The sequence below is a fragment of the Solanum stenotomum genome, chromosome 3 (assembly GCF_019186545.1).
Source record: "Solanum stenotomum isolate F172 chromosome 3, ASM1918654v1, whole genome shotgun sequence".
NCBI lineage: Eukaryota > Viridiplantae > Streptophyta > Magnoliopsida > Solanales > Solanaceae > Solanum > Solanum stenotomum.
In genome coordinates this window covers 35,696,642-35,724,039 of record NC_064284.1, presented here as the reverse complement: position 1 = coordinate 35,724,039, position 27,398 = coordinate 35,696,642, and the positions used below count along the sequence as shown (strand labels likewise).

The 27,398-nt window shown below is 37.0% G+C and overlaps 1 protein-coding gene across 1 annotated transcript in view; it reads left to right on the top strand.

Annotated features, from left to right (window-relative positions):
- LOC125857428 (ferredoxin-dependent glutamate synthase, chloroplastic-like) overlaps positions 1 to 23,470 on the top strand; it is a 45,284-nt gene extending 21,814 nt beyond the window's left edge. The window contains exons 18-33 of the mRNA XM_049537016.1: positions 640 to 755; positions 2,092 to 2,289; positions 2,394 to 2,504; positions 2,741 to 2,980; positions 3,094 to 3,192; positions 4,683 to 4,778; positions 4,923 to 5,120; positions 5,210 to 5,284; positions 14,219 to 14,347; positions 14,472 to 14,570; positions 15,275 to 15,417; positions 15,516 to 15,609; positions 16,582 to 16,820; positions 16,937 to 17,015; positions 22,060 to 22,143; positions 22,751 to 23,470. Coding sequence (XP_049392973.1) covers positions 640 to 755; positions 2,092 to 2,289; positions 2,394 to 2,504; positions 2,741 to 2,980; positions 3,094 to 3,192; positions 4,683 to 4,778; positions 4,923 to 5,120; positions 5,210 to 5,284; positions 14,219 to 14,347; positions 14,472 to 14,570; positions 15,275 to 15,417; positions 15,516 to 15,609; positions 16,582 to 16,820; positions 16,937 to 17,015; positions 22,060 to 22,143; positions 22,751 to 22,930 — 2,180 coding nt within the window. The 3' untranslated portion in view covers positions 22,931 to 23,470. The remainder of the gene's footprint in view (positions 1 to 639; positions 756 to 2,091; positions 2,290 to 2,393; positions 2,505 to 2,740; positions 2,981 to 3,093; positions 3,193 to 4,682; positions 4,779 to 4,922; positions 5,121 to 5,209; positions 5,285 to 14,218; positions 14,348 to 14,471; positions 14,571 to 15,274; positions 15,418 to 15,515; positions 15,610 to 16,581; positions 16,821 to 16,936; positions 17,016 to 22,059; positions 22,144 to 22,750) is intronic.
- The last annotated feature ends 3,928 nt before the right edge of the window (positions 23,471 to 27,398 follow it).

Sequence of the window (27,398 nt, the reverse complement as noted above, 5' to 3'; positions counted from 1 at the left end):
TTCTTGATTTTAAGACTAGGTTACTTTTAAACAAACATTTGAAGGGATAAGAGAAGTAACCTAGATAGTGTCGATTAGTTTCTGCCACCTTCACTTTTCGATGTCTGACCAGGATAACTTGTGCATTGCCAGAGTTCAGTGAGGAAAGTTGTGATTCTATTTCCTTCCCCCTCTATGTGCATTTTGCGGAGTCTTTTTTGAGAGAAGGGTCCAAGAAATAACAGAGTCGTGCTACCTGCTGGCTAGTCCTATAGTTCCATCGTGTCTACCTGCTGGCTAGTCCTATAGTTCCATGTTCCTCCAAGAAACCAGCTTTCTTAGAATCTTATATCTTGTTAAACTTGTGTTCCCCTCTTGCTTCTCTTGAGCAAAAGCTACATGGTGAAGGAAAAATCAATATGGTGCACTTACCTTAAATTGTTACAAGTGCGGCAATCTGGTGCTTTCGACATGAAATAGGGATGTCATTTCGAGCTGTATTCTGTGAATCAAAAGATACTCTTTTAATCATCCTTTTTTTTTTTTGAGAAATGAAAAGTAGTGTTGGTATCTTTGTCTCAAGATGAAGTCTTAATAGACATGGGCCTGTGTTCCTTTTTGTTTTCATTTCTTTGACTCTCTCTTCCCTTAAATTAAAAGGTGAATACCATGGAAACAACCCAGAGATGTCAAAACTGCTCCATAAAGCTGTCCGCCAAAAGAGTGAAAGTGCATATTCAGTATATCAGCAGCATTTGGCTAATCGACCTGTAAACGTGAGTTGTTTTACTAGATTCTGTTTCTTTTACTGGGATATCTTTGCATTTTCTTATCATCTGGATATCTAATTTAATCCTGTTGTTTACTACTACCGACTTTATGTATTTCCTGATGCATCCACAGCCAAATATCACTCCAGAAAAAGCAGATGCATAAGGTACATTAATAGTAATTGCTGACATAAAACATTCTAGAAATTTCCACTTTGTTGCTTATGCTCAGCCTAATATCACTCTTGAAAAAGCAGATTCATAAGATGCATTAACAGTAATTGCTGACATAAACCTTTGAGTAATTTCGCCTCTGTTGTTTATGCACAGCCAAATATCACCCTTGAAAAGCGGATGCGTAAGATGCAATTAATAGTAATTACTGGCATAAACCTTATGGTAATTTGGCCTCTGGTGTTTATGCACAGCCAAGTATCACTCTTGAAAAAGCGGATGTATAAGAGACATTAATTGTAATTGCTGACATAAACCTTCTAGTAATTTCCCCTCTGTTGTTTATGCACAGCCAAATGTCGCAGTTGAAAAAGCGGATGCATAAGATGCATTCATAGTAAGTGCTGTGTTATCAAAGGCGAAAAGCCCAAAAAAGCTCTAAGGTCCATTGGGGCTTTAAGCGCAAAGTTCAAATAAAGTGTCGGCTTTAACGGAAGAAGGCGCAAAGGAAAAAAAAATACAAATATATATATTTTGTCCAATGCTAATAATTATAAACATTAATGACAAATATATGAACAAAGAAATTGAAAAAAAATTATGATAAAGTGAATTAGTGTCATGTCTTCAGCAAAGGCACACTGGCAAGGAAAAGTATGCCTTAGAACTTGATGACACCAAAGCACATAAAGCAAGGCGAAGCACTCAACACGTTTTGAGCCTCGCTTCAGAGCTTAAGCACACCTTTGACAACACTGGATTACTCTGACATAAACCTTCTAGTAATTTCCCCTCTGTTGTTTATGCACAGCCAAATATCACCCTTGAAAAAGCGGATGCATAAGAGGCATTAATAGTGATTGCTGACATAAACCTTCTGGTAATTTTCCTTCTGTTGTTTATGCACAACCAAAAATCACTCGTGAAAAAGCGGATACATAAGATACATTAATCTAATTGCTGACATAAACCTTCTAGTAGTTTGCCTTCTGTTGTTTATGCACAGCCGAATATCACTCTTGGAAATGCGGATTGCATAAGATGCATTAAAAGTAATTGCTGACATAAGCCTTCTAGTAATTTCCCCTCTGTTCAATCTGTTAAAGATGAAAGAAGGGTGAATACACAAAAACAGATTGTCGTTTCTGAAGATATCTATTTATTGCAGGTTCTCAGAGATCTTCTTGAATTCAAAAGTGATCGTTCGCCTATACCAGTTGGAAGAGTGGAACCTGCTTCAGCAATTGTGCAGCGGTTTTGTACTGGTGGCATGTCACTTGGAGCTATTTCAAGGGAAACTCATGAAGCTATTGCAATTGCAATGAATAGATTGGGTGGAAAGTCGAACTCAGGAGAAGGTGGTGAGGTATGTTGTACCTGTGTTGTGTTGAGCACAGTACCATTGGAATTGTTCTTTATCACCAACTATTCTACAGAAATGATGATGTTTTGATTGTTAATTTCAAACAGGATCCAATTCGCTGGAAACCACTTACTGATGTCATTGATGGATATTCTCCAACACTTCCACACCTTAAAGGTCTGCAAAATGGAGATACTGCGACAAGTGCAATTAAGCAGGTATGTGCACTATGAGTTTGCTCTGATGTTTGTTCGTCCTTTTCATCTAAGTTGTGTGAGCTCTTCCCTTTGACGCCGCACCCATGTCGGATTCTCCAAAAATAATGTACTTTTGGAGAATCCGACATGCATTCATCGACATTCTTGAGAAGTCTGAGCTACATAGCGTTTTAAAGGTAGGTTATTTTCCTGATCACTTGTGGAGAACGCACTTGACTTCCTCACAACCTTTTCAGGTTGCTTCTGGACGCTTTGGTGTTACTCCTACATTTCTAGCTAATGCCGACCAGTTAGAAATTAAAATTGCTCAAGGTGCAAAGCCAGGTGAAGGTGGCCAATTGCCTGGTAAAAAAGTCAGTGCTTACATTGCTAGACTAAGGAATTCAAAACCTGGAGTTCCTCTTATATCTCCACCACCACACCATGATATTTATTCTATCGAGGATCTTGCTCAGTTGATTTATGATCTTCATCAGGTGAATTGCATGTTTTCTTGTTCCTTTCTATGGCGATTTTCATTCATGAGCAGTATCAACCCAGAAGCTAAGGTATCTGTAAAGAATAATATTCTGTTTTCATTCATGAGCAGGTCAACCCAAAAGCTAAGGTATCTGTAAAGCTTGTCGCTGAAGCTGGTATTGGTACTGTGGCTTCTGGGGTGGCAAAGGGAAATGCTGATATCATACAGGTAACCAAATAGTTGTGCCTGTAGCTATGCGTCCTTTGTGCTTTGACCTGTTCAGAGATTGAAGCTTAAATCTAAAAGAAAGAGGAGAAATTGGCCATGTTTCCTGAGAGACTGTGAGCTAGCTCAGCTATCAAACATTTTTCAGCTGGCTGTTATGGTGGACCACTTGCAATTTCTTTTTCCTTTTTTTTTAATGAAGTAATAGCTTATTAAGGTGGTGGAAGAATTATCAGTATGTAAGTGGCAAAACTAGAGACCAATAAATGCGTTTTTCTTCAAATAACCGCTAGTCATCCATACCAAGTGGAACCTCATGTTTGCACCATAAATTAACTAGAAATAAATGGCAGACCTTCATCTGCTAATAATCATTTTTATACCTTCAGATGCTTTCCTGTTCCTTTCCCTCCAAAATTAAATGACTTGAAGCTTTGTAGGAGTTGAAATTTAAATGACCATAACTTCTTTTTTTTTTTCCTGTAGGTAAATCCAAAACATCATTATTAAGGTGTAGTTTCAAGTGCCCTATTCCCTAACAAAATGATACTTTGGATGTGACAGTTGGTTGTCTCACATCCTTTTTATGTAAAATTAAATTATTTTTTGGCTTGGTACAATTAGATAAAAATTATATTATTAATTTCTATAGATTGGAGGGAAAGGTGGGAGTCATCTTTTACATTCTTAATGTTAAGATATTTGAAATCCTAAAACTAATTTACCTTTAATGTCATTAGGTATGACATGGAAACAAAGAATGATCCAATATTAGGTTCAAAATAGAATTCGAACATCTCATTGACAATCACTTCTGCAATTATGACACATCATGTGGAGATGCTAGTTGAAATATACCAAGACATTTCCATATACCTTTAATTTGTATCTAAGCAACAGAATTGAATTAATGGTTTCTCCAATGATGGTGAATTTTTAGTTGTGGGTAATTGCTTACTACACCTAAGTACAATCATTTGTATAGTCTTGGCAAGTTATACCTCATAGGTTCATAGTTATTCTATGGCCTCTTTTGTGATGTATCTGGTGTAGACTGTAGAACCTTCCTTGTTTGGGAGTAGGACAGTTGGGGGAGGAGAAGGTCATACCTTTGTGTAAGTTTTGGTACTAAAATTGCTCAATCGTATTCATCCATAGAGGTATAGATTTATATTAAAGAGAAAGAAACAAACTAGTAACCTGATCCCTTAGTTCTAAGAGATTTGAGAATCAAGGAATGATTTCAGCTGATGCAATTTCCTGAAATACGTGATTGCATGGCAGATCTGATTTTATCAGTTCAATTAAGATACTAGTCCTACAAATCAGATCTGATCACAATTGATCATAATCATATACAAATCAGCATTCCCACTCACGTTGACATGTATATATCTGTATGCCTAACTTGCTTACGAAAAATTCAAATTTTTTATGTTATTTTGAAAATCAAACATAGTAAGCTAAGTCTTTTTGGCGGTTGTCATTTGCAGATATCAGGGCATGATGGGGGAACTGGAGCAAGCCCAGTAAGTTCAATTAAGCATGCTGGTGGCCCCTGGGAGCTTGGACTTACAGAGACACACCAGGTTATCTTTTTAATGTAGAAATGAGCCATTTTCAGTGTCTATCTAATAATTATTCTTATTACATGGAAGTTCGTTGCATTAAATACTTTCTTCGTTTTAAGTATGTTCTTTTTCTGTTTTAATTCTTTGAATGGATGTGTGCAGACACTCATTGAAAATGGGCTAAGAGAAAGGGTTGTTCTTAGAGTTGATGGTGGATTTAAAAGTGGATTTGATGTCATGATGGCTGCAGCAATGGGTGCAGATGAGTATGGATTTGGTTCGGTAGCAATGATAGCCACGGGTTGTGTGATGGCTCGCATATGCCATACTAACAATTGTCCAGTTGGTGTTGCCAGTCAGGTAGCCTATGTCCCATTTTCAATCATCTTCATCATATTTATTGATAATCTTTGAATTTTTCTAACATTTTGGTTCTCAAAAACTGTTAGAGAGAGGAGTTAAGAGCTCGGTTCCCAGGTGTTCCCGGAGACCTTGTTAACTACTTTTTGTATGTTGCTGAAGAGGTAACCTCACTTGTATTTCTATAGAAAATACAGACTGTTCATTTCCTGGGTTAACTTGCAGTATTCCATTGAGAAAATGTCATGGTTACATTGATCATTTAGGTTAGAATTTGAACAAGAATAGGATCGTATAAATTGTCTTACTTGAAAAGGATTGTAATTTAGTGTCTATAAATAGGGCTCAATATAATAATGTAGAAAACACAATTCAATACTCCTTTTGTCCCAGTTTATATGGCTTACTTTCCTTTTTAGTCAGTCCCAAAAAGAATGACACATCATTTCTATATAAAGTAACAATTTAACTTTAAAATGCCCATTTTACCCTTAATGAAATGATTTATAGTCACACAAATATCTATCAATTACTTTAGACCACAAGTTCCAAAAGTATTTTCTTTATTTCTTAAACTCCATGCCGAGCCAAACTAACTCATATAAAATGGGACGGAGTGAGTAATATTTTTTTCCTTTCTCACATGGTATCAGAGTATTAGTGAGAAACATCTGAAAAATACAGTCAAAGTGCCGTCTGTCAATTTTGGTGACTGTAACAGTTGTTTGTGTCATCTTCTTCTTTCCTTTAGTGTTCGCGAAAACCAACACTGCCATCAAGCTCGGAAAGCTCCAGTGACCAAACCCCAGAAAAACACTCTGGTTGAACTCCAATCACACGCGACTTAAACCTCCGACGCCTATGACACATGTGCTGGTGCACGAGGCTTGTTCCAACATGTTCTTTCGAGCCTTGTTTTTTCTGTTGAGGTAGCCTAGGTCTTGCAAACCTTACCATCAATTTTATTTTGGATTCCGATCACTGGAACCATATTCTGGCACCGCCAGTGGGCTTTTCCGCCGAGATTTGGATTTACCGATAACCAGAACTATGTTTCTTGTGCATACCAGTCTAGTATGATAATATCTCATTGAGGGTAGGATATGGGAGTAGAGTTAGTTTTGGGGGAAATATATGGTATGGAGATGCTTAGTTATAAGATAAGTTTCCAAGCATTTATAGGGTATCTTTTCAGCAGGAGACGATAGTCAAACAAATTTAGGGGGACACAAGGGGAAGAAACACTGTGTGATTTGAGGTTCAGAAGGGATTTCCAGGATTGGGAGGGGAATGAATTTTAAAGTTTCTAACTTTACTCCATCAACATTGTGAGCCTTTAAAGACATGATACGATGAGATAGAAACTGGGGAACAATTGCTTGTTTTCTATAATGAGATGCTTCTGGTGAGGGCGGAGGAAATTTTTTCTGTAAGGTCGATTTGGATTCCTAAGGTGCTGAGGAAGGTGTGCTTTTTCACATGGTTAGCTGCTAGAGAGGTGATTTTGATGGTGGAATACCTTAGAAAGTCTGTACAGCTGGTATTATTTATGCAAAGAGGCAGGCAAAGATCTTATCATCTTCTACTGCACTGCCTGGCCAAGAGATTATGGTGAGATATGATCAGTTGATTTGGTATGTGTTGGGTGATGCCAAGGCCTGTGAAAGATCTGTTGTTTGCTGGAAAGTTGGAAGAAGCTGGAGAAAGACCAGGACTAGGAATGCTGCACCTCAGGCTTTGATGTGGATAATTTGGATAGAGAAATAGAAGCGCTTTTGAAGGGGTAGAAATGAGTTTTGGGCAGTTAAGGAGTAGTCTTCAGTGTGTTATTTGTTTGGTTTACCCATGTAGTCCTGAATTTATAGAGGATTGAGTGTCTTTTGTACAAAACCATATTCTTTTGTAGGTTCTTTACTGTTTGGTATACTTTTTTGTATACGGTCGATTTTGGCCTTTTGATTTTTGAAATGAAATGATTTACCTGATCAAAAAGAAAAAGACTTCTTTTGTTGGAGGTTATGGACAAAGCATGTGCTCCCAGTGACACGAGATGAAAGAGAGAAAGATAAGTGGGGTAACAAAACCGGATGTGGAACTTGATTCTTGATAGATAAGGAAGGAATACGATTAATGAGATAACATGATGTGAGAACTGCATCAGCCAAAATGTGATGGAACATGATTTGCAGATAGAAACCCAAATTGATTCCGGCTTTTAGCATGGGATGTCTGAAAATATTAAAACAACTCAGATGGATATTTCCTCTGGAAAATCCAAATCACCTAGAATATCAGCAAACAAACAAAGTAGCAAAATCTTAGGGTAGAAGTGACCCGACTAGGACCTGCAGCTCTTCCTTGGTATCAAGATGTCAAGGGAAATGAGAGAAAGTATGGTTACCGAGTTATCATGAGTCACACTTTAAAGTAGACATCTGACACCAACAAGGTACCATTTTCTGAATTTATGATAAGCTGAGATGTCCCAACTTGGTATGTAATAGATCGAGTGAATCACTAGCAGGGAAACTACGGAAGGAGGACAAGGTGTAAGTGATTTAAGATTTAGGATAAGTGATCAATGAATAAGAGATTAAAAGATCACCAGAAACATAGAGAATTGAATTTTGAAGTTAAGGAAGAACATGGGCTAGATTGACCTATTCCAGATGCCATGGTTTGAGAACCATTGCGACTGCCGAAAGAAATTTGGAGTAAGAAATAGTAGCAAAAGAAATTTATCACTAGAAATGTGACCGGATCCACTTGAATAAATGACTCAAATACAGGAAGAAGAAGATTGAGGGCGTAAGTCACACTATTACCTGTTTGAACGACATAAGTTATCTCACGAGTTGTCTACTTATGTGCTTTGAGTTGAAGCAACTCAATATAATTCAACAAAGAGACCAATAATCATCCGATTATTTGAAGTATTGGATTCCATTTTGTTGCAACCAAGTTTCTTGATAACCTCAGGAAGATGGCTGGAAAATGACTAAATTTTGTCGCCGGAAAGTTTAAACTTGCTGTAATATGCTCAAATCTGGCCATAAGATTTTGAGAACAATCACATGCTTGGTACGACTCAAAGTGTCAAAAACGTTGCAAGATCAATGTTACAAAAATGAAGAAAAACTGGAAAATTGACTATACTTGCTGGAAGACATATTTCCCACAACTGAAATCCCCACAAAACATTGATAGGTCGAATGAGAAGGAGTAAGCGACTACTACAGTGTTGAGAATATGCAAAAGAGCTGTTGGAAATGATAGTTCACCAGAAAACTCATTGGACCTCGCCGGAACTCTAGTTCATGGTCAGAATACCCCTAAGAACCAAAGGAACAAGCCTGCCTTTTATCATAAATGGACGCACGCCCCGACACATCACATAGACCGTACCAGATTTTTTTTCTATTCAGCGTGTGGAAGCGCATGACGATACCTTTTTCGGCATGGCTGGATGGGCTTTTGTTGTCGAAATATGCCCGACGTTGTGGTGGTATCGGTTTATGCACAACACTCACGAAAATAGGAGGCAATTGAAACAGGTTCGCAGTCACTAGAAAATTGCATGACGACGATCTTTCTTTCTTCTGGAAGTCGCAAATTGTGAATTGATTATTCTCTAACCTTGCTCTGTGTAAACTCCGCTTGATTATTCCTTAAAGCTACTCGGTCTTAGATAGTGAATATACAAGTTCTAAGATAGGAAGGAAAATACTCTACCTAATTACATAATCAATCTGATTAGATCTGACTAATCCTAATCGATACACAACGTCATTTACAATATTCGTACAACTTTCTTAACATTTTCACTACTTTCCCCCCACCATGCCATCTGCTGACCTCACCCGTATCTAAGCTGTCATTGTAGTTTCTCTAAGAACTACTCAATTTCAGTTATAAATGGCCCTTTTGATGTAATATCTTGAATGATCTCCTTTATCTCTCTTCCGGTAGTCAACCATTGTAACCTCCATGTTATTTACCAAATCTGAAACATGTGGATGTGTGATAGCTCAATGGATGGGATTCTAAAAACTTGAGTATGAACTAATATAAATGTGGAAGCAAAACTAAGGAACTAGTGGAGCTAGTGGACTTACAATTAGCAGGGAACAAGTATACTTGGAAGAAAGGGGAAGGCCATGATGTTGCAGCCAGACTAGACAGATTTTTTATTTCTGAAGCATGGGAAAACTCTTTTAGGAACATCAAGCCATCAGTCCTACATAGAGTAACATCGGATCACTGTCCCCTAATTCTTGAATGTGGAAATTGGGAGAGATCAATTTCTTTCTTCAAATTCGAGAACTGGTGGCTGCAGACAGAAAATTTCAAGGAGAAAGTAAAGTTGTGGTGGGAATCTCAACATTGCAGAGGTAGACCAGATTATATTTTAGCTGACAAACTAAAATATTTGAAAGGCAAGCTAAAAGAGTGGAGTAGGACTAGCCAAGGCAACCTGGGACTACAAAAACAGAGTATCCTAAGACAGTTGACAGAGCTTGAGGTAATACAAGACCAGAGACAGTTATCTGATGATGAGATCTATCTAAGAACAACTCTCACTGTGGAGTTCGAGGAAAATGCAAAAAAGGAGGAGGTCGCGTGGAGACAAAGGTCCAGAGCTATATGGTTGAAAGAAGGTGACAAAAACACAAAGTTTTTTCACAGAACTGCAAACTGTCACAAAAGATATAATAATATAGACAAACTTCTGGTGGATGGTGAGTGTACAGGGGACTCATTAGTGATCAGGGAGGAGATTGTCAAATTTTATCAGAAGTTGTATACAGAATCAGAGATATGGAGACCTCAATTCAACCATAGATCAGGTGTTGTTATCAGCGAAGGAGATAACTTAATGCTAGAAAGTCAATTTAGTGAGGCTGAGATCAAAGAATGTGTGATGGCATGTGCGAGGGACAAGGCACCTAGGCCGGATGGATTCACCATGGCATTCTTCACCAATTGCTGGGAAATAGTAAGCAAAGAAGTAGTGGCAGCAGTTCAGAACTTTCATAATCAGAACATTTTTGAAAGAAGCTTCAATGCCACCTTCATAGCCTTGATCCCAAAAAAATTGGGGGCCAAAGAACTAAAAGACTTTAGACCTATTAGCTTAATAGGTAGCATATATAAGATCATCTCAAAAGTGTTGACTGAGAGGCTGAAAAAAGTTGTTTCAAAACTGGTAGATACACATCAGATGGCATTTATTAAGGGCAGGCAGATCATGGATGCTATTGTGATTGCCAACGAATGTGTAGATGTGAGGCAAATTAGCAAGGTCCCAGGCATTCTTTGTAAGCTGGATATAGAGAAAGCCTATGACCACTTAAATTGGGGTTTCCTATGGAAGACTTTGGAAAACATGGGTTTTGGGGAAAGATGGATAAACTGGATCAAATTTTGCACCACTACAGTGAAATTTTCAGTTTTGATTAATGGCTCTCCCACAGGTTTCTTCTCATCTGAGAGAGGCTTGAGACAAGGGGATCCATTATCTCCTTTTCTCTTTATCTTGGCAATGGAGGGTCTCAATGATATGCTAAGAACAGCCCAGACAAACAGCTGGATAAGGGGTTTCAATGCAAACATGGGGGATAGACAGAGTCTAGCTATCTCACATCTCCATTATGCAGATGACACGCTAATATTTTGTGATGCAGACATCAGTCAACTGAAGTTTTTAAGAATAATATTGATATTGTTTGAGGCAACTTCAGGTCTACACATTAATTGGGGCAAAAGTTACATCTATCCAGTCAATGAGGTACCTAGAATTGACAGTCTGGCAAATATTCTGGGAGGAAAGATAGGGGAGCTGCCCACAATATATTTGGGAATGCCTCTAGGAGATAAGAGCAAATCAGAAGGCATATGGAACAATGTACTGGAGAAAAGCGAGAAGAAGCTTGCCAACTGGAAAAGTCAGTATTTATCCCTGGGTGGCAGAGCTACTCTCATCAACAGTGTTCTTGATGCTTTGCCTACCTACATGATGTCGGTGTACCCTATGCCAGCAAGTGTAAGAGACAGATTAGATGCCATTAGAAGAAATTTTCTTTGGCAAGGAAACTGTGATCCAAATAAGCACAAGTTTCACTTGGTCAAGTGGAATGAAGTTTTAGTCAGCAAGAAAGAAGGGGGACTAGGAACAAGGAATCTGAAAATACAAAACCACAGCCTACTAATGAAATGGCTGTGGAGATTTGCATCACAAGAACAGTCGTTGTGGAAAGACACCATTAAGGCTAGATATGGAATGGAGACGAGGTGGATCAGCAACATAGCAACACAACCATATGGCACCGGGGTGTGGAGGACAATCAGGAATCTATGGCCAAAACTTATAAACAAGTGCACAATTAAGATAGGAGATGGTGGAAAAACTCTATTTTGGGAGGAAGTTTGGGCGGGACAAGCTTCACTTAAAGCTAGTTTCCCTGAACTATTCAGCTTGAGTCTACAGAAAGTGGCCACTGTCAAAGAAATGAGAGATGCTCAAGGTTGGAATTTAAAGTTCAGAAGACCTTTAAATGATTGGGAGGTGAATAGAATGGTTGAATTTCTAAATATCCTGGAACGATACAAGGAACTCAGTAACAGAGAAGACAAACTGTTATGGGCTCCAGATACACAGGGGAGATTCTCAGTTAGAACAGCTTACAGAAACTCACAGAGGACGCACACTCAATCAAGCTACTGGCCAAGGTGCCCTTCAAGGTGGCCTGTTTTACTTGGCTCTTAGCAAAACAGGTTGTTCTCACGCAGGATAACTGTATGAAGAAGGGCCTCGATTTGTGCTCCAGATGTTTTTTTTGTGAATGTGAGACAGAGACAATAAATCATCTCTTTTTACACTGTAAGGAGACAGTGAAACTTTGGCAAATTTTCATCAATAAAAGGGGCATCAGTTGGTCTATGCCAGGAAGCATAAAGGAAGCTTTGGCATGTTGGAATCGGGATGGAAATCAGTCGAGGCACAGGGAGAGATGGAAGATTGTCCCAGCCTGCATTTGGTGGACTATTTGGCTGGAAAGGAATCAAAGATGTTTTGAGAACAAGAGCTGCTCTATGGAGAAGATAAAGCTGAAATGTTTAGCTCTTTTCTATTTTTGGTGTAAACATGAATATCCTCATGAAGATGAGGATATCACTAGTATGTTAGAGTCCTTAAGGAGTTCATAGGAAAACAGCAACACTTTTGTATTTCTGATTGTAAGTATTACTGGAATACATCCTGAGTATTCCTGTGTTTATAATACAAGTTACCTTTTCAAAAAAAAAAAAAAAAACTAAGGAACATTAAGAAGACTGAAGAAAAAATAAAAGATATGGTAAAATTCAAGGAAATAGTTCCAAGAACATCCACCAACGCAAGTTTTGATGATTTAACAAGATCCAAATAACATCGCATTGGTTATTGGATGAACCAAACACCTTTACTTAAGAAACGAATCAAACTTAGAATCATATCGTGACCGCTTCATGAGTAACATTAGACAACAATTAGTAATTGGTACCAATTTCTTTCTAAATATACCAAGAAGTAACCAAAGATATCAAAGAAGTTATCTACCTTGAATTCTGAACTAGGTAGGTCAAAAGATAATTCCCAAAGCAATCTGCCACCAAAGGTTCAGATGAACTCTCAATAATAATATTCTTTAAAATATCTGTTTCAATGAAGGAAAAATAGGGAAGGGGGCTGGTCAAAGATACAATTCAATAGGAATGAAATACCTAGGGTCATAGAAGGCGGATGTCCACACATAATCCAATGCAGTCAACATAGAAATATAACTTGTAAATATAGAGTCTATAAACTAGGTTAAATAAATCCTAATTTTGGGCTGCTGTATTTTCTCCTTTTTGGGGCAGATTTAGGCTCCATCCACCTCCTTTAGAACTTCAATTTGGCCCTCCAAATAGATGTAAGACTTGGTAAAAAAATCTTCTTTGGCTGGAGTTTGTCTTCCATCATAGCACACTTTTTAATTGCTCATTGAGTTTGTCTTGAAATTTCCTTGTTTTAGATATTGTCACGCGTCTTCTTGAAACTTCCAAAGTTTCATCCATGTCTTTTAATGACGTTGAACTACCATAGATGCTACCAATTTGCGTCCTACAAAGTTGTTTCTTTAGTCCAATATCCTTCCAAGATAATAGTATCTTTTCTCTATATTGCTAACGGCTACCCGATTTGCCCTGTGAATGTATTCCTTCCCTTCATGATCCACTATAGCACACTTATCCTATAAGAGTCTATTACCTCACCCGGAAACATATACTGTTCACTAATATCATATTAGGCATTTATTACACTTCTCACCATAAGGAGTACTCCTGCCAAGTGAATCTCCACACCTACTTCTCAGTATTTCTGCGTTGAAATTAGAGAATGTCCGGATATATAGTTCCCCTTCATGTGTAGGAACTCTTTATCTTTTTTTTTCTACCACATTCCACCAAAAACTTCTTTACACCCTCATTTCCTTCATACAAGAAGTCTCTCGTATTTTCTCCAAATTTCTTCCAATGCGAAAGAATACAAATAAAGACATATATGTTGATCTTTTGTTCTTGTAGACTTCAACAACGTAATTTCCCCTCCATAGACTAATACTGTCTCTATCACTTGCTCAACCTTATCTTCAATTTCTCTTACAAGAGATCCTTATCTTTGATATTCTTCCCGAGAAGCAACCCCCAGATATGCTGCTGATAGTAGCCAACAAACATGGTTTTACATGATACAGTTGCAGAGTAAAGATTCAAGCGGCAGACACAGAAATCACAAATCNCCCCCCCCCCCCCCCCCCCCACAATAAACACACATATAGAAGTGATATGAGGATGATCAATTGTGTTCGGATTGCAGTTCTCGAGTTCATTATGTGGAACTGGAAGAACAAATATGTATATTCAAAAGTCACTTCATGAAAAAATTGCAAGCAAGGATTTGATGATCTAATTAACTGTCATATTTTTTTCATTTACTGCAAATTTTAAATTTGACCTGATCAGTGTGCCCATCTTTGTTTCTCTGCATAATTTATTTTTCCACTATCTTTGGCCAGGTGAGAGGCATGTTGGCTCAACTAGGCTATGAGAAACTGGATGATGTAATTGGGCACACAGATATACTTAGACCTCGAGATATATCATTAATGAAAACTCGGCATCTTGATCTTAGTTACATCCTCTCTGTAAGTATTTTTAAAGACAGTTGATGTATCAGTCAATTGATTAAGTTACTTATAGTTGTTTGTGTATTACTTTCTTCCTGTTTTATCTGACAAGAAGAATCAAGACATTTCATTATGATTTTAGAATGTTGGGTTGCCTGAATGGAGCAGCAGTATGATAAGGAACCAGGAAGTTCATAGTAATGGTCCTGTTCTGGATGATGTTTTGCTTGCAGATCCGAAGGTAAGATCACTTAAAAAATTTCATTGCATGAATTGAAATATTCAATGAATCATGTTAAGAAAATGAACCTTGAGCCTAACTCAATCCCAAGGAGCTAGCTCATAGATGAGAATTGCCCAAGGTCATATAAGTAGACAACAACCCATACCCTCAACCAATATGGGACTCTAACAACCGCAGGGCTGCACACTCAGGGATGCATAGTTGAAGTTTCAACAACATAACATAGGGCCCAACATTGGGTAATCCAAGTACAGGGATGGGTCTGGATACCATGCGATGATGTGAAGAAAATGAACCAAAGGGCCTAACTCAACCCTAAATGGTAGCATATGATGTGAGAATTATCCAAATCCATATCAGGAGACATCATTCCATACCATCAGTTGAAGTGGGACTTAACAAATAAAAAGGAAAATAAGGACAGCTTATTCAGGACAAGTGAGTAGAACCCGTGATAAGTGATTCTTGTCATATATGTTTTACTCCTGTCCCATTCAGAGTAATTTTTCTTCGATGGAAAGCGGTTAAAAGGAATAACAAAAAAGAAAGTTGGGCAGTCTCTGGCACAGAGAGAGAAGCATCTCCCATTTCTGTGTTTGTAATACATGTTTATTTGGTGCCTTAGTGAAATGAAAAATCCATTAAATTCCCATATTCTAGAGGAAATTATAAGGAACCGATGGAAAACTATTAATATGCAGATATCTGATGCAATTGAGAATGAAAAGGTGGTCAACAAGACAGTTGAAATATACAATATTGACCGTGCTGTATGTGGTCGTATTGCGGGTGCCGTGGCTAAGAAATATGGTGATACTGGTTTTGCTGGGCAGCTGAACATAACGTAAGATTATCTTTTGTGACTTGTCTTCTGTATTTGCAATTATTATATTTAGAGTCCTAGATCAGCATGAACAAGTCAACTCTTTCTCCACTATGCAGATTTACCGGGAGTGCTGGCCAATCTTTTGCTTGTTTTCTAACACCTGGAATGAACATCAGACTTATTGGAGAAGCTAATGACTATGTAGGAAAGGTTTGTTGGACAACCTATATCTTATCAATATTCTCCATGTGGATTTGAAACTTTCTGTTATGGTTTCCCTAACTGGGCATTGGTAATTAGTGTAGTGTAATTCTGGATCACATGCCGCATGTGGTTTCTCTGATGTGCAAATTGCGAAGTAATATTGCCAGTCTGGGTAGAGCTCACTATATGAATTTTAAGAATATAATAGATTTTAGGCTCGTATGGAACTTCTATTATTATTACTACTACTAGTAGTTTAGTGTATGTGCATCTCGCGTTAACCAACAAAAATATATACAAGAAGAACAAAATTATTAAAAAAATAGCAATTGACGCTAAAATAAATGTTATATCTATCTCAATGATAAAAGAATCATGTAGGAAGGTCAAAAAGTTATTTAAAAAAACATGAACCTCTTTCTTTGATATTTTTAATTCTTTTATTTATTTAATTAATTTTTTTAACATAATTTAAGTAAGATTTATATATATAAAGTAAAAATATTGGTTTTAAAAGTCTTAAATATTAGGACTTTTAGTATAGTGAAATTAAAGAAAATTTTAGGATCTAAAATTTTAGTCAAAGTACTAAATGTTAGTTCTTATTTATTACAAATAAGTAAAGATTTAATAGCTTTAACTTTAATTAATTTCGAAGTCCTAAATATTAGGATAATAATTAAATGACAATGATTTGATGAAAATAGCAAATGACAATTTTGTCTATTGTAGTGTCTTTTAATGAAGGCCAAAAGGTTTAATCAACATTTCTAAGGACCGTCATGCTTTTAAAGTAATATACATTATTATTATTATTATATATTTTAGACATTTTTCAAGTCTCTTATTTGTTATGATAATGTGATATGAAATCGGGATTCATATAGTTTGACCCCAACTATTTTGGGATTGAGAAGTAGTTGTTTACTTGAATAATTCATTCATACTAAATGAAGTTACTGAATCAAACTTCAAAAGGGCATGGCTGGAGGAGAGTTGGTTGTAACTCCCGTTGAAAATACTGGATTTGTTCCAGAGGATGCTACCATAGTAGGGAACACCTGCTTATATGGAGCAACAGGTGGTCAAGTATTTGTCAGAGGTAAAGCAGGAGAGCGTTTTGCTGTGAGGAATTCTCTTGCTCAAGCTGTTGTAGAAGGAACTGGGGACCACTGTTGTGAGTACATGACAGGAGGATGTGTTGTTGTGCTTGGAAAGTAAGTATTACTTCTTGTTCATGCTCTACTCATTATCATAAGAGATTTGAAGGTACAATTTGGACAGTGCAGAATTCGGGACATGGATTTGAGCTATGTTTTCTTGCTTACAACAGGGTTGGTAGAAATGTAGCTGCTGGTATGACTGGAGGTTTGGCATACATTCTAGATGAGGATGAAACATTTGTACCTAAGGTGAGATTTGACTCACCTTTATGAATATTTACTCGTCTATCACAACATTGATGTATTCAAGTGCCTTTTAAATTTGTTTTTGTTACAAAGTTTATGAAGAATCTGTATCCTACATAGGTCATTTTAGACTCAAAATAATCATATTAAATTGCAGAGTTTCCTTAAAATTCATGCAAAAGAGAAGACCAAGATGATCTCACTTTGTCGAGAACTGAGATAGAAAATTAATGGATATCTGTTTGAATTCTTTATTATTTATACGATGGTGTCTGTGATTGATAAGGATCACCTTGGGGGTTCAAGAATTGAATAACAAACTTAAAAGGAAACTGCAGAAGCTTTAAAAAATAAAAAATTAAAGAGAGAAATTCAACAACATTAACAACATACCCAATGAAATCCCACAAGTGAGGTTTTGGGGAGGGTAGAATGTACACATACCTTACCACTACTCATGGAGGAGAGATTGTTTTCGAAAGACCCTCGACTCTAGTGCAACAAGTCTCGGTATAAAAAAGGAGACAATGAAGAGAATAAGCAAATAACAAGGAAACAGTGCAAAAGTCTACCAGAGAGGAGCCAAAACAACAATAAAATCATGTGATAATCAAAACTCCATAAACAACATACTAGGATAGATTATTAAAAAACAATAATAAACAATAATAAAAAAGAAAATAAACAAGAACTACAATACTACAACTAGTACCATCGCAAACCCTAGCCACCCTAAGCAAGACAACACTACACTACCTACAAATCTTCTATCCTAATATGTTCCCTCTACACCATCCTATCTAGGGTCATATCCTTGGTAACGCAAAGATGCATCATGTTCTGTTTTATTACCTCTCCCAATACTTTTTCACTTTTTCTCTGCCTCTCCATGTACCCTCTATAACCAACCTCTTGCACCTCCTCACTAGTGTGTCTATCATCTTCTCTTCACATGTCCAAACCATCTCAGTCTTGCTTCTATCATCTAGTCCACAATAGAGGCTTGTCTCACCTAATTCTAAATATCCTTATTTCTAATCTTATTGCTCCTAGTATGACCACACATCCAACTCAACATTTCCATCTCCGCAACATGCATCTTCTGGACATGGGAGTTCTTGAATGGCCAATATTCAGTCCCATACAACAATGTCAGTCGAACCACCACTCTATAGAACATACCCTTGAGTTTCGGTGGTACCTTCTTATCACACAAGACTCCAAAGGCAAACTTTCACGTCATCCATGTTGCACCAATACAATGTGTGATGGCATCGTTGATGTCCCTACTCCCTTGAACTATAGACCCGAGATACTTGAATCTCTCTCTTAGGGATATTTTGTGTGTCAAGCCTCACTTCCATGCCTACCTCAAAAATAGAATTTAAGAACAGAAATTCAAGAATAGAATTTAAGAATTTCACCAAAGATCCTAAGAATCCTAAATGGGACCCGGTAGTTACAATTCATTGGGTAAACTAATTACTTTAACTAGAGAAACAAATCAAGAACTTGGATTAAGTGATCTTGACTTCAAATTAAAGAAAGTTGAGGCAGTAAGTTGCTTAAGGCTGATTTCTTTCTATAGTGACTTAAACCAAAGATATCAATTAAAGGAAATTTCTTTATCTCCTAAAGGGATGTTCTGTAACTTCATTGGCGCCAAGCGTGAGGGAAGTTCAGTGTGCTTCTTTCACAACATGCTATAGTCCTAGTTGCCTTCCGGTGGTCTTATAGCTTTAGAAGTATATGGTCGTGTAGGAAACCCCTATATATTTAGTATAAGGGGACGTCTAGATAAAAACAAATGGTGTAAGGAGAGGTTGGTTATAGAGGCAATAGTGTTAGGTAACTCTGTCCACGTAGTTTAGAACAGATGGGAAGAAATCACCTACTGATTTTGTCTTGAGATTTGAACCTTGAGACCTTGTGTTGTTTAGCCCACTTCATTGACTATTAGGCCCCACCCTTGGGTAAATAAAAAGACATATTTGTGAATTTAATGATTCTGACTGTTAATGAAGGAGTATGTGTAGGTGATGTTTCTTTTAGAAGAAGAGTATTTAGGTTAAATCTTTTAACTTTTAAATTTGGAGTTCTCAATTTTGTGATATCAATTTCACTTGAAAAATAAATTGAAGTTTGTGAGTGATAACCATTATCACTTGAAATACTCCTCAAAAGAGTTTTTCACCTTAAAATTCTCAATTTAAAGTAAAAATTGAAGCAATTGACAAAATTATAAAAATAACATCAATTTGTGAAAAAAGGAATATTATTTGAAAATAATGTGCGTGTATATATATATATTGAAAATTGTTTCTATAAACAAAATATTTGCATATGATAAATTGGAAACCGATTATACTGTGTGTGTATATCCCAACGAAATAAAATGGTCTAGAAAAGGAATTGGATTAGCTTGAAGCAAAGAAGAGGGGTGGGGATGCAAATCCAGGAGGAAGAAGTGCTTGAGGCTTGAAGATTTTTAAGACCAAATGTACCAAAACAACTGCTAATATGTAACCAAAACACAGTAAATAACAACTTGGCCGCCATAATGAGTTCAGCCGCCACAACATATAACCTAATAAATAAAAGCATATGGAATGTATATATATCTGAAGATATATACATTTTTTTTTTTTGAAAAGAGAGAATTGGAAGAAGGGAAATATTGCTAGGGCATTGGTTAAATTTTGCAAATATCTTTGGCAATGCTCCATCAAAGTATTTTTTTGGTCTAATCTCAAAATTCTATCAACCAAGATAAGCAATGATTAATTCCTTTCCAAACAAGAGGATTTTCTTCAAAATCGGGTCTGATAGTATGTGGTGACTATTCACAGAGCAACAATATTTGCCTCTATATGTAGCCTTTTTATATGTATATATTAATAAATAGGATATTTAGGCACGTTAAATAAACAAGGCATTTATGGAATTTATCTTTTATGTTTTGGGGTTCTCATTTTTAATATAATATAGATAGATAGATAGATAGATAGATATAATTTACTATATATAAATTGTGTCTGCTTTAACCAATAGTAAAAATAAAAAAAACCTCCAGAAAATGGATTTTTTTTTACTACTTTAAAATCTTGGGAGAAAAAAGTTTGTGTTGTTTGAATTGAAATGAAGGGGTGATAAGGATGGAGGAACTTGCGTCAGTAATCCAATCTTTAAATGAACATCTAATTCTAAAGATGCTTGAAGAAACATGGTACTTTGTGGGTTTGTGTTTTTTACAATGGACAATCGGGTCTTTGGGTTGGGTCTAAGAATCTGTGGACCAATAAGATAGAGTCACATGATTAATTAATGGAATTTTACACAAATCTGGTAGTGTTAAGAGCTAATTACATCCTATCCCTACTCTTTTCCAAATATAAAAAATTTCTTAAATTTGGTGGAATCCAGATACATCCAAAAACGTCCCAAAACATCATGTTCCGATGTCGGATACATCCCTCAGCGTCCCGATACATCGCGTCTCGGTTTGGATACATCACTCAACATCCTGATACATCACGTAAAGTGATGTATCCGACCGATACATTGCGTTAAGTGATTTATCCGAGAATAGGAGAGAGTAGGGATTTTTGTAATTTTTCAAATTGTAGGGAATTTTAGAGAATATGGTAAAATAAGTTGTGTATTTAGGTCATTTTTCCTTAATTAATTAATCCTGGTCACCACTTTCATGTAATTGTTCCATTTAGAAAGGGACAATTATAGACCTAAAAAAATGTTTGGGCATTTGTGGTCTAATAGGTGGAAAAGTGGTATTTTTGATATGATACATTATGGGCTTTTTTTTTTTTGCCGAAAAAATTGGACAAGTCCAACATCCTCAGGAAAAGGAAAAGAAATAAATCCCAACTACCTAGGGAAACATTTAAATGTGCCCATTATATTCCGGGAAGTATGACTAAGTCTCCTAAAACCATGGAAAGTAAGGTTGCCTAAATTGAAGGAAAAACTCCTTAATTTGTGGGTAGTTTTAGGAGCCTTTACCCCATACTTGCTGCAAAGTTGGCCTCTTTGTGGGATGATTTAGGCCTTCTTTGGTTGGTGTTCGGCCCCCAATCTATATCCTCTTAACTTCAGTTTGGCCCATAAAATAATTGTAGCACCTGCCAATCATCTCCTTAAGTCTTGAGATCCTCTTCCACAATTACCATCTTCTTTATTTCCAACTGAAAGCCGAACCACCTTGTTTTGCAATTCTTTAGCTTGAAATCTTGTGAATGGCCTTCTTGTTATTTCCAAAGCTTCATCCTTGTCCTTGGTTCTATCAGTCACACCTTACTCATACCTCGATTTTTCCATTGGGTATTTATTATCTTTCACTAGCACATGGTAACCCTGCACATCAATATTTAGACAAATGACAAAATCACCCAGTGTATTTTGATATCCTCGGGATTTAAACTTTGGTCTCTGATGATTCTTGTTCCACTTCATTGATTGCTAGTATACTTTTAGTATGGTAGATCTATAAATTAGAAGTCTGCAACAAAATATCTGATGTTTGTTAGTCACCAAAGCTGCAGACATTCTTACCCACTAGGGTAGGATTTGAAAAGAATAACTTAATCTCTTGGTAGACCATGTGAGTAAGCAGGCATTCTTGCCTTGTTATGAAAGATTGAAAAGTACCTAAATCTCTTGGTCCATGTGAGTGAGCAGGCATTCTTGCCTTGTTATGAAAGATTAAAAAGTACCTAAATCTCTTGGCCTTAGTTGCGCGGACTCTTCACTTTTGATGCCGCACCCGTCTCGGATTCTTCAAAAATACACTACTTTTGGCGAATCCAACACGCACCCGTTGGCATTTTTGAAGAGTCCGAGCAACATAGCTCTTGGCAGACCATGTGGTGATTTCATCAGTGACAGATACTCACCAATTTGAATCATAAAATCATATGTAGCTTTTTATATGACTTTAAGCTTTACCAACATGTATTAACAAATTTGATTTGGCTTCTTGAAACTGCGTTCTTCTTCGCACATTTTCTGATACTTTCACCATTTTGTAAAGGTAAACAAGGAGATTGTTAAGATCCAAAGAGTGGTTGCTCCGGTGGGTCAAACACAGCTAAAGAACCTAATCGAAGCTCATGTGGTAAGTACACGTATATTTTTCGTATGTGCCTGCATGTTCGCATACACATGCTCGATTAATGACAGTTCATTGGGACATAATTACATGTTTTAAGAACTTGCCATTTATCTGCCTGCAATCTAATTTGATAAGCTCCCATCAAACTTTTTCTAGTATATATCCATCTACAATTTAAAATGTGTTTGTGGGGGGAGGGGGGGGGGGGGGGGGGNGGGGACTTTTATCTTTCTTTATCCTATGATTAATTAGTGGGTTTTGGCCTTAAGTTCACCACATGGCTTTAATCAGTAATACAGTTAATTGATGGTGTGTCTGCTTTGCATGAATGGTGTCCACCCTATTTTTCTTGGGACCTTACAAGTAACAGACCGGATTCACTGTTTACTTTTCCTAATTGATATACATAAATTATACACTGATCATGCACGCTATGTGCATATTAGATATGAAGTTTACATAGATTATGCATTCACTCACTATTTGTGGTTTACACGGTTGGGTGAGGCCATTTAGATTAGTTCTTCATTTTTGTTCTCGGCTTTTTGAACGAGTTGCTGAGTGGTTGAGGTGTAATATGTTCTAATGTAAGTGTATTCGTCGTTTCTAGGAAAAAACTGGCAGCACAAAAGGCTCTGTTATCCTCAAAGACTGGGACAAATATTTGCCACTCTTTTGGCAATTGGTTCCACCCAGTGAAGAAGACACCCCTGAGGCCAGTGCTGAATATGAGCAACTGGCTTCTGGGCAGGAGGTCACTTTGCAGTCTGCAGAGATGCCATTAAAATAAATTTAAATACCAATTATATGCACACAGCCATGACCACGGTCTAATCAGAAGACAGTTTGTACAGGAAATTCATTTTGAATTTTTAGAATCAGATTGTCTGCAAAAGAGAACAGTGAAATCTGAGAGAGAAATACTTAAGGATGCAAGCTTACCTTTGTCAAAGAAGGGACATATCTTTCGTGGTGCTTCAGCAGTTGTACAGTGATGATGGAGAAATTGTAAATTGTTGATAAATTATGGCATAGTCGTGCCTTTGCCAATATTGCTTTGCTGAAGAACTTGGAAGTTCAGACACAATGTTAATGCTTCTACTAGTTCTGGCCGCTAATTTTATTTTTTTGCGTTCCAGTGGGCTTTCATTCTCATGCCTAATAAGTTGTAACTTGTATCGTGACTTTGACTCTGATTCAAGAATGTGTAAATTAGAACAGCATATATTTACTTGTTCGGAACATATTGATATATAGCAATGCAAAATGCTTCTTTGCTTTAAGCATGAAATAATAAAAGTGGAAATTTCAAAAACCACGGTAAACCCAACTATTCTTTTAAAATTTAGTAAATCTAGCAACACTTGCTCTCCTCCCTTTCTCAGGTGCCTCTCTCCTCTATGGCTCGCTTCTCTCATTCTACTTCCTATGTGTATTTGTGCATCTCTGCTTCTCTCATCCCCCTCTATTTGTGTATTTGTGTATCTCTCCTCGTGTCCCTCTGCCTTTGTGTATTTGTCTACCTTTTGTTCTCTTGTCCTTCTCCCTTTGTGTATTTGGCCTTTTCTCGTCCCTATTCTTTTGTAAATATGTGTATTAGGTACATGTAGAATCCACAACATAGATGAATATTGTTTTACATGTTAGCAAAACCTCCCATTTATATATATAATATTTGCCTGTTAAAAACTCAATTTGCTAGTTTGTTTCGAGTCGTGAAATCAATTGTAGCTCCCAACTGCAAATCTGTGTTCCACCCTGACCTCATGACTTGGGTAATTGTTTTGCATATGATCGCTTATGCCTTGAAAAATGAGACATAGTTGAGTGTTTATCAAAAATTGGCGCAGTTGTTAGGGATTTGTTAACGATTGTCTTTTGTTGATTCCTAGATTTGAACTATTGTGCATTTTGTGTTCTTGTTACTTTGTGTTGTTGCTTGCAAAAAGGGGGAAAAATGGACCAGACGGGTGACAACGAAAGTCTTGATGGGGTGACGACGAAAGTATTGATGGTGTGGGGTTTGCAAATGAAATTGCCGTTGAGGAAGCACCCATGGATTTGGGTGTAGCTGGAGCAATTCACCAATCATCAGAGGTACAGGATGTCGTATTTCAAGTGACAAGTCCTTCATTTGCTACAAATAAAGGGGCTATTCAAAGGCAAAGCAGTGGAAGAGGCAAACCAACACTTGAGAAATTTTGTGGAAGTTTGTCTCCCTTTCAAGATGCGAACCATGAACCAAAAGTCAGTCCGACTAAGGTTGTTTCCTTTCTCATTGATCGGAGAGGCTACCACATTTCTTGGAGAGTTACACCGAGGATCGATTACCACTTGGGAGGAATAAAACATTGTTTTTCTCGAGAGATTCTATCCTTCCTTTATGATGTTGAAATTGAGGGATGAGATAAACAATTATGAACAAATTTCAAAAGTTATACATGATCTGTGGCTGAGTTTTCTATCATGCATTAGATGAGGTGAATCAAGGAGTAGTAAACAAACTTGGCTGGAGGTTTTATTCATGAACCTTACCTACCCTCAAGCTACCATCTCTCTTAACCAAATGACAAAAAATAATATGGCATGGCATACTCAAGATAGGGTGAAAGGCAGTAGTGTTGTTGCCTCAACAATGAAAAATGAGATGAGAAAGAAAGAGGAGGAACGAGATGAACAAATAGCCGAGAGGATGACTAATATTGACCTCTTAGCAAAACAAATGATGGGTGTCGGAACCAAAAGTGTAAATGCTATTGGAGCACAAAGTATTGCTTTTCTTGAAAAAAGAGACTAATTATGCCTTATTTGATGAGGATATTAGATATTTGGCAAATCAAGGGTTGGGTTCTTGACTAGGATATCAAGCGACAAACCAAAGTTCTTAGCGTCCTCGAAAATAGAATCAAGGTGGTCAATGGAGAGACCGCGAAAGACAATGGTTCGAGCAAGATAGAGCTAGAGGAGATGATAGGTACAACCAACGAAGTTCAGATCTGTATGTACCTCCCCAAAAATCTAATCCTCCTCAAAACCAAGAATGTGTGAGTGATCCAGCTGTATCTAAAATTGAAGAGATGTTGAACTGAGTTCTAAATAGAGTTGAGTCTACGGACAATGGGGTCAAGGAACTCAACAGTGATGTTTTGAATTTGACTCAAATTGTCAGCTCTCAAATAGAAATCTCAATATATTATTGAATCAGAGTGCAGAGACCATAATGTGGGAATGATATGTCTAACAATAAGCCTCTACTACATAATACTAGAACAAGCCCTAGCTCACTTGAACAATTTGAAAACTGAAGAAAGTCAGAAATGACATAAAAGGAAACATATGTGGCATGCCCTCGAACCATAAGGATACACCAAATCTGATCAAGCTGATAGGATCCAATACTAATCCAACTCGATGCTACGTAAAATTCCAACATAAAATATGTGTAATCATATCAAATTCATGTTTATATTCCTTGAAATGGTAAGAATCTAGTAATACTAAGTCAATCATGGAAATTCATAATCATAGCTCCTTCAAAATATCATGATTTCATAACATAATCAATTCATAAGAGATACTTAATCTAAAGCATCTAAATGATGATAATCTTTCATAATGAGAATACTTCAATCGGAAGTAGTCTAATTTCATAAAACATGATGATACTTTATTTGAAAGCATCTTTCATTCATAAACATCTTCAATTCATAATGCATGCATATCATCAAAGCTTGATTTCATATCAAAATCACTTATATAGCATGGTTTCATGTGCAAATCATTGAAAACTTTGAAATGTGATCAAATCATGCATGATAAGATCAATAATGATGAATAAACTTATAATCACAATTGAATACATAACAAAACCATGAAACTCTAGAATTAGGTAAGATTCATAAAAGATATTTTGGGGTTTCTTTGGAACTAATGGGTGAAGACGAAACCATTGATGAATTTTTCACATACCTTGATGGAGCCCTAGATTGAAATCTGGAAAGAAGACTTGAACTTAAGGAAGCCCTTGAATCACCTTGAGAGAAACTTGGAGAAGAAGACTTGAAAAAGCTTTTGGGTTTTGAGAGAATGAGAGTGAATGGGATGGTTAAGGTCTTAAGAGAATCAATTATAGTCTCAGAAATAGACTTTAAACGAAGTAGAATAGAGATTTAAAAAGTTGGAAATGATCCAAATACCCTTGAATTAAAACTGTCGGATCACTTCTACGAATCCATGTACGGTCCGTACATCCGACCACAGACCATACTGGTTCTTTATGAACCAAATACTGAAAGCCCAAATCTCTGATGTCAAACCATGAACCAACTACCACGATTTGTAGAATCTTAGATGAACAATAGAACCTCTCATACTTTGAGTCTCAAGGATTTCCTGAAGCATAACAACGAACATTGACTACTGGTCGTATATCCATGTATGACTCGTACACTCCCACTCGTTGACACAACTTTATTGAAATCACTAAGTCTAAAGGTGCAATGACGAGACAACAATAACGTCTTGTTGCCTTGTGCACCAAGGTCAGTGACTCAACCTTTCCAAGTGTCATCCACGACTGGTTCTTATGACTTGTATTACTTCCTATGCTCCGTACGTGGGATTGTGGAACCAGTGTACCAACAATTTTCTACCAACTTTCAATCCCTATCTAACTTTTCCATTTTTGAGATGTTACATTTATCATATCCTGAAATTATCATGTATCTTTTGGGATTAATCTGGATGCACATTCATAAAAAGTATAGATGAATGTGTGAGATCTAGACCCTTAATCACCATGATTGATACACGAGAAAAATATGGGCTAGAGGAAAAAAATATATTGGACACCACATCAAGAGATTCCATGAGGGAACTAATTTCCAAAGTAGACAAGTTGAGCACAAGAGTTGAGGTCCTTGAGGACAAAATCACGACCATGCAAGTTGCAATTGATAAGGAAAGGGCAAAGGCTCAATGGAATATGAACCCGATGCTGAGAGGGTGCTACGACAGAGCAAAGTGACTCCCAACTTCTGGAAGACAAAACAGGTTTAAGCATACAAGGGGGGTATGAGCACTTTCCTTTATACCTCTTTTTGAGAAAGCAATAGCATTGAGGACAATGATAAGTTTTGTTTGGGGGGTTGTTTGAAACATTATTTTTTAAAAATAGGGGTGGGGAAGGGGATTATAATGTGCGAAATTGAACCCTTACCAACAAGGTGGGAGTTCAGCTAACCAATCAACTAAGTTAC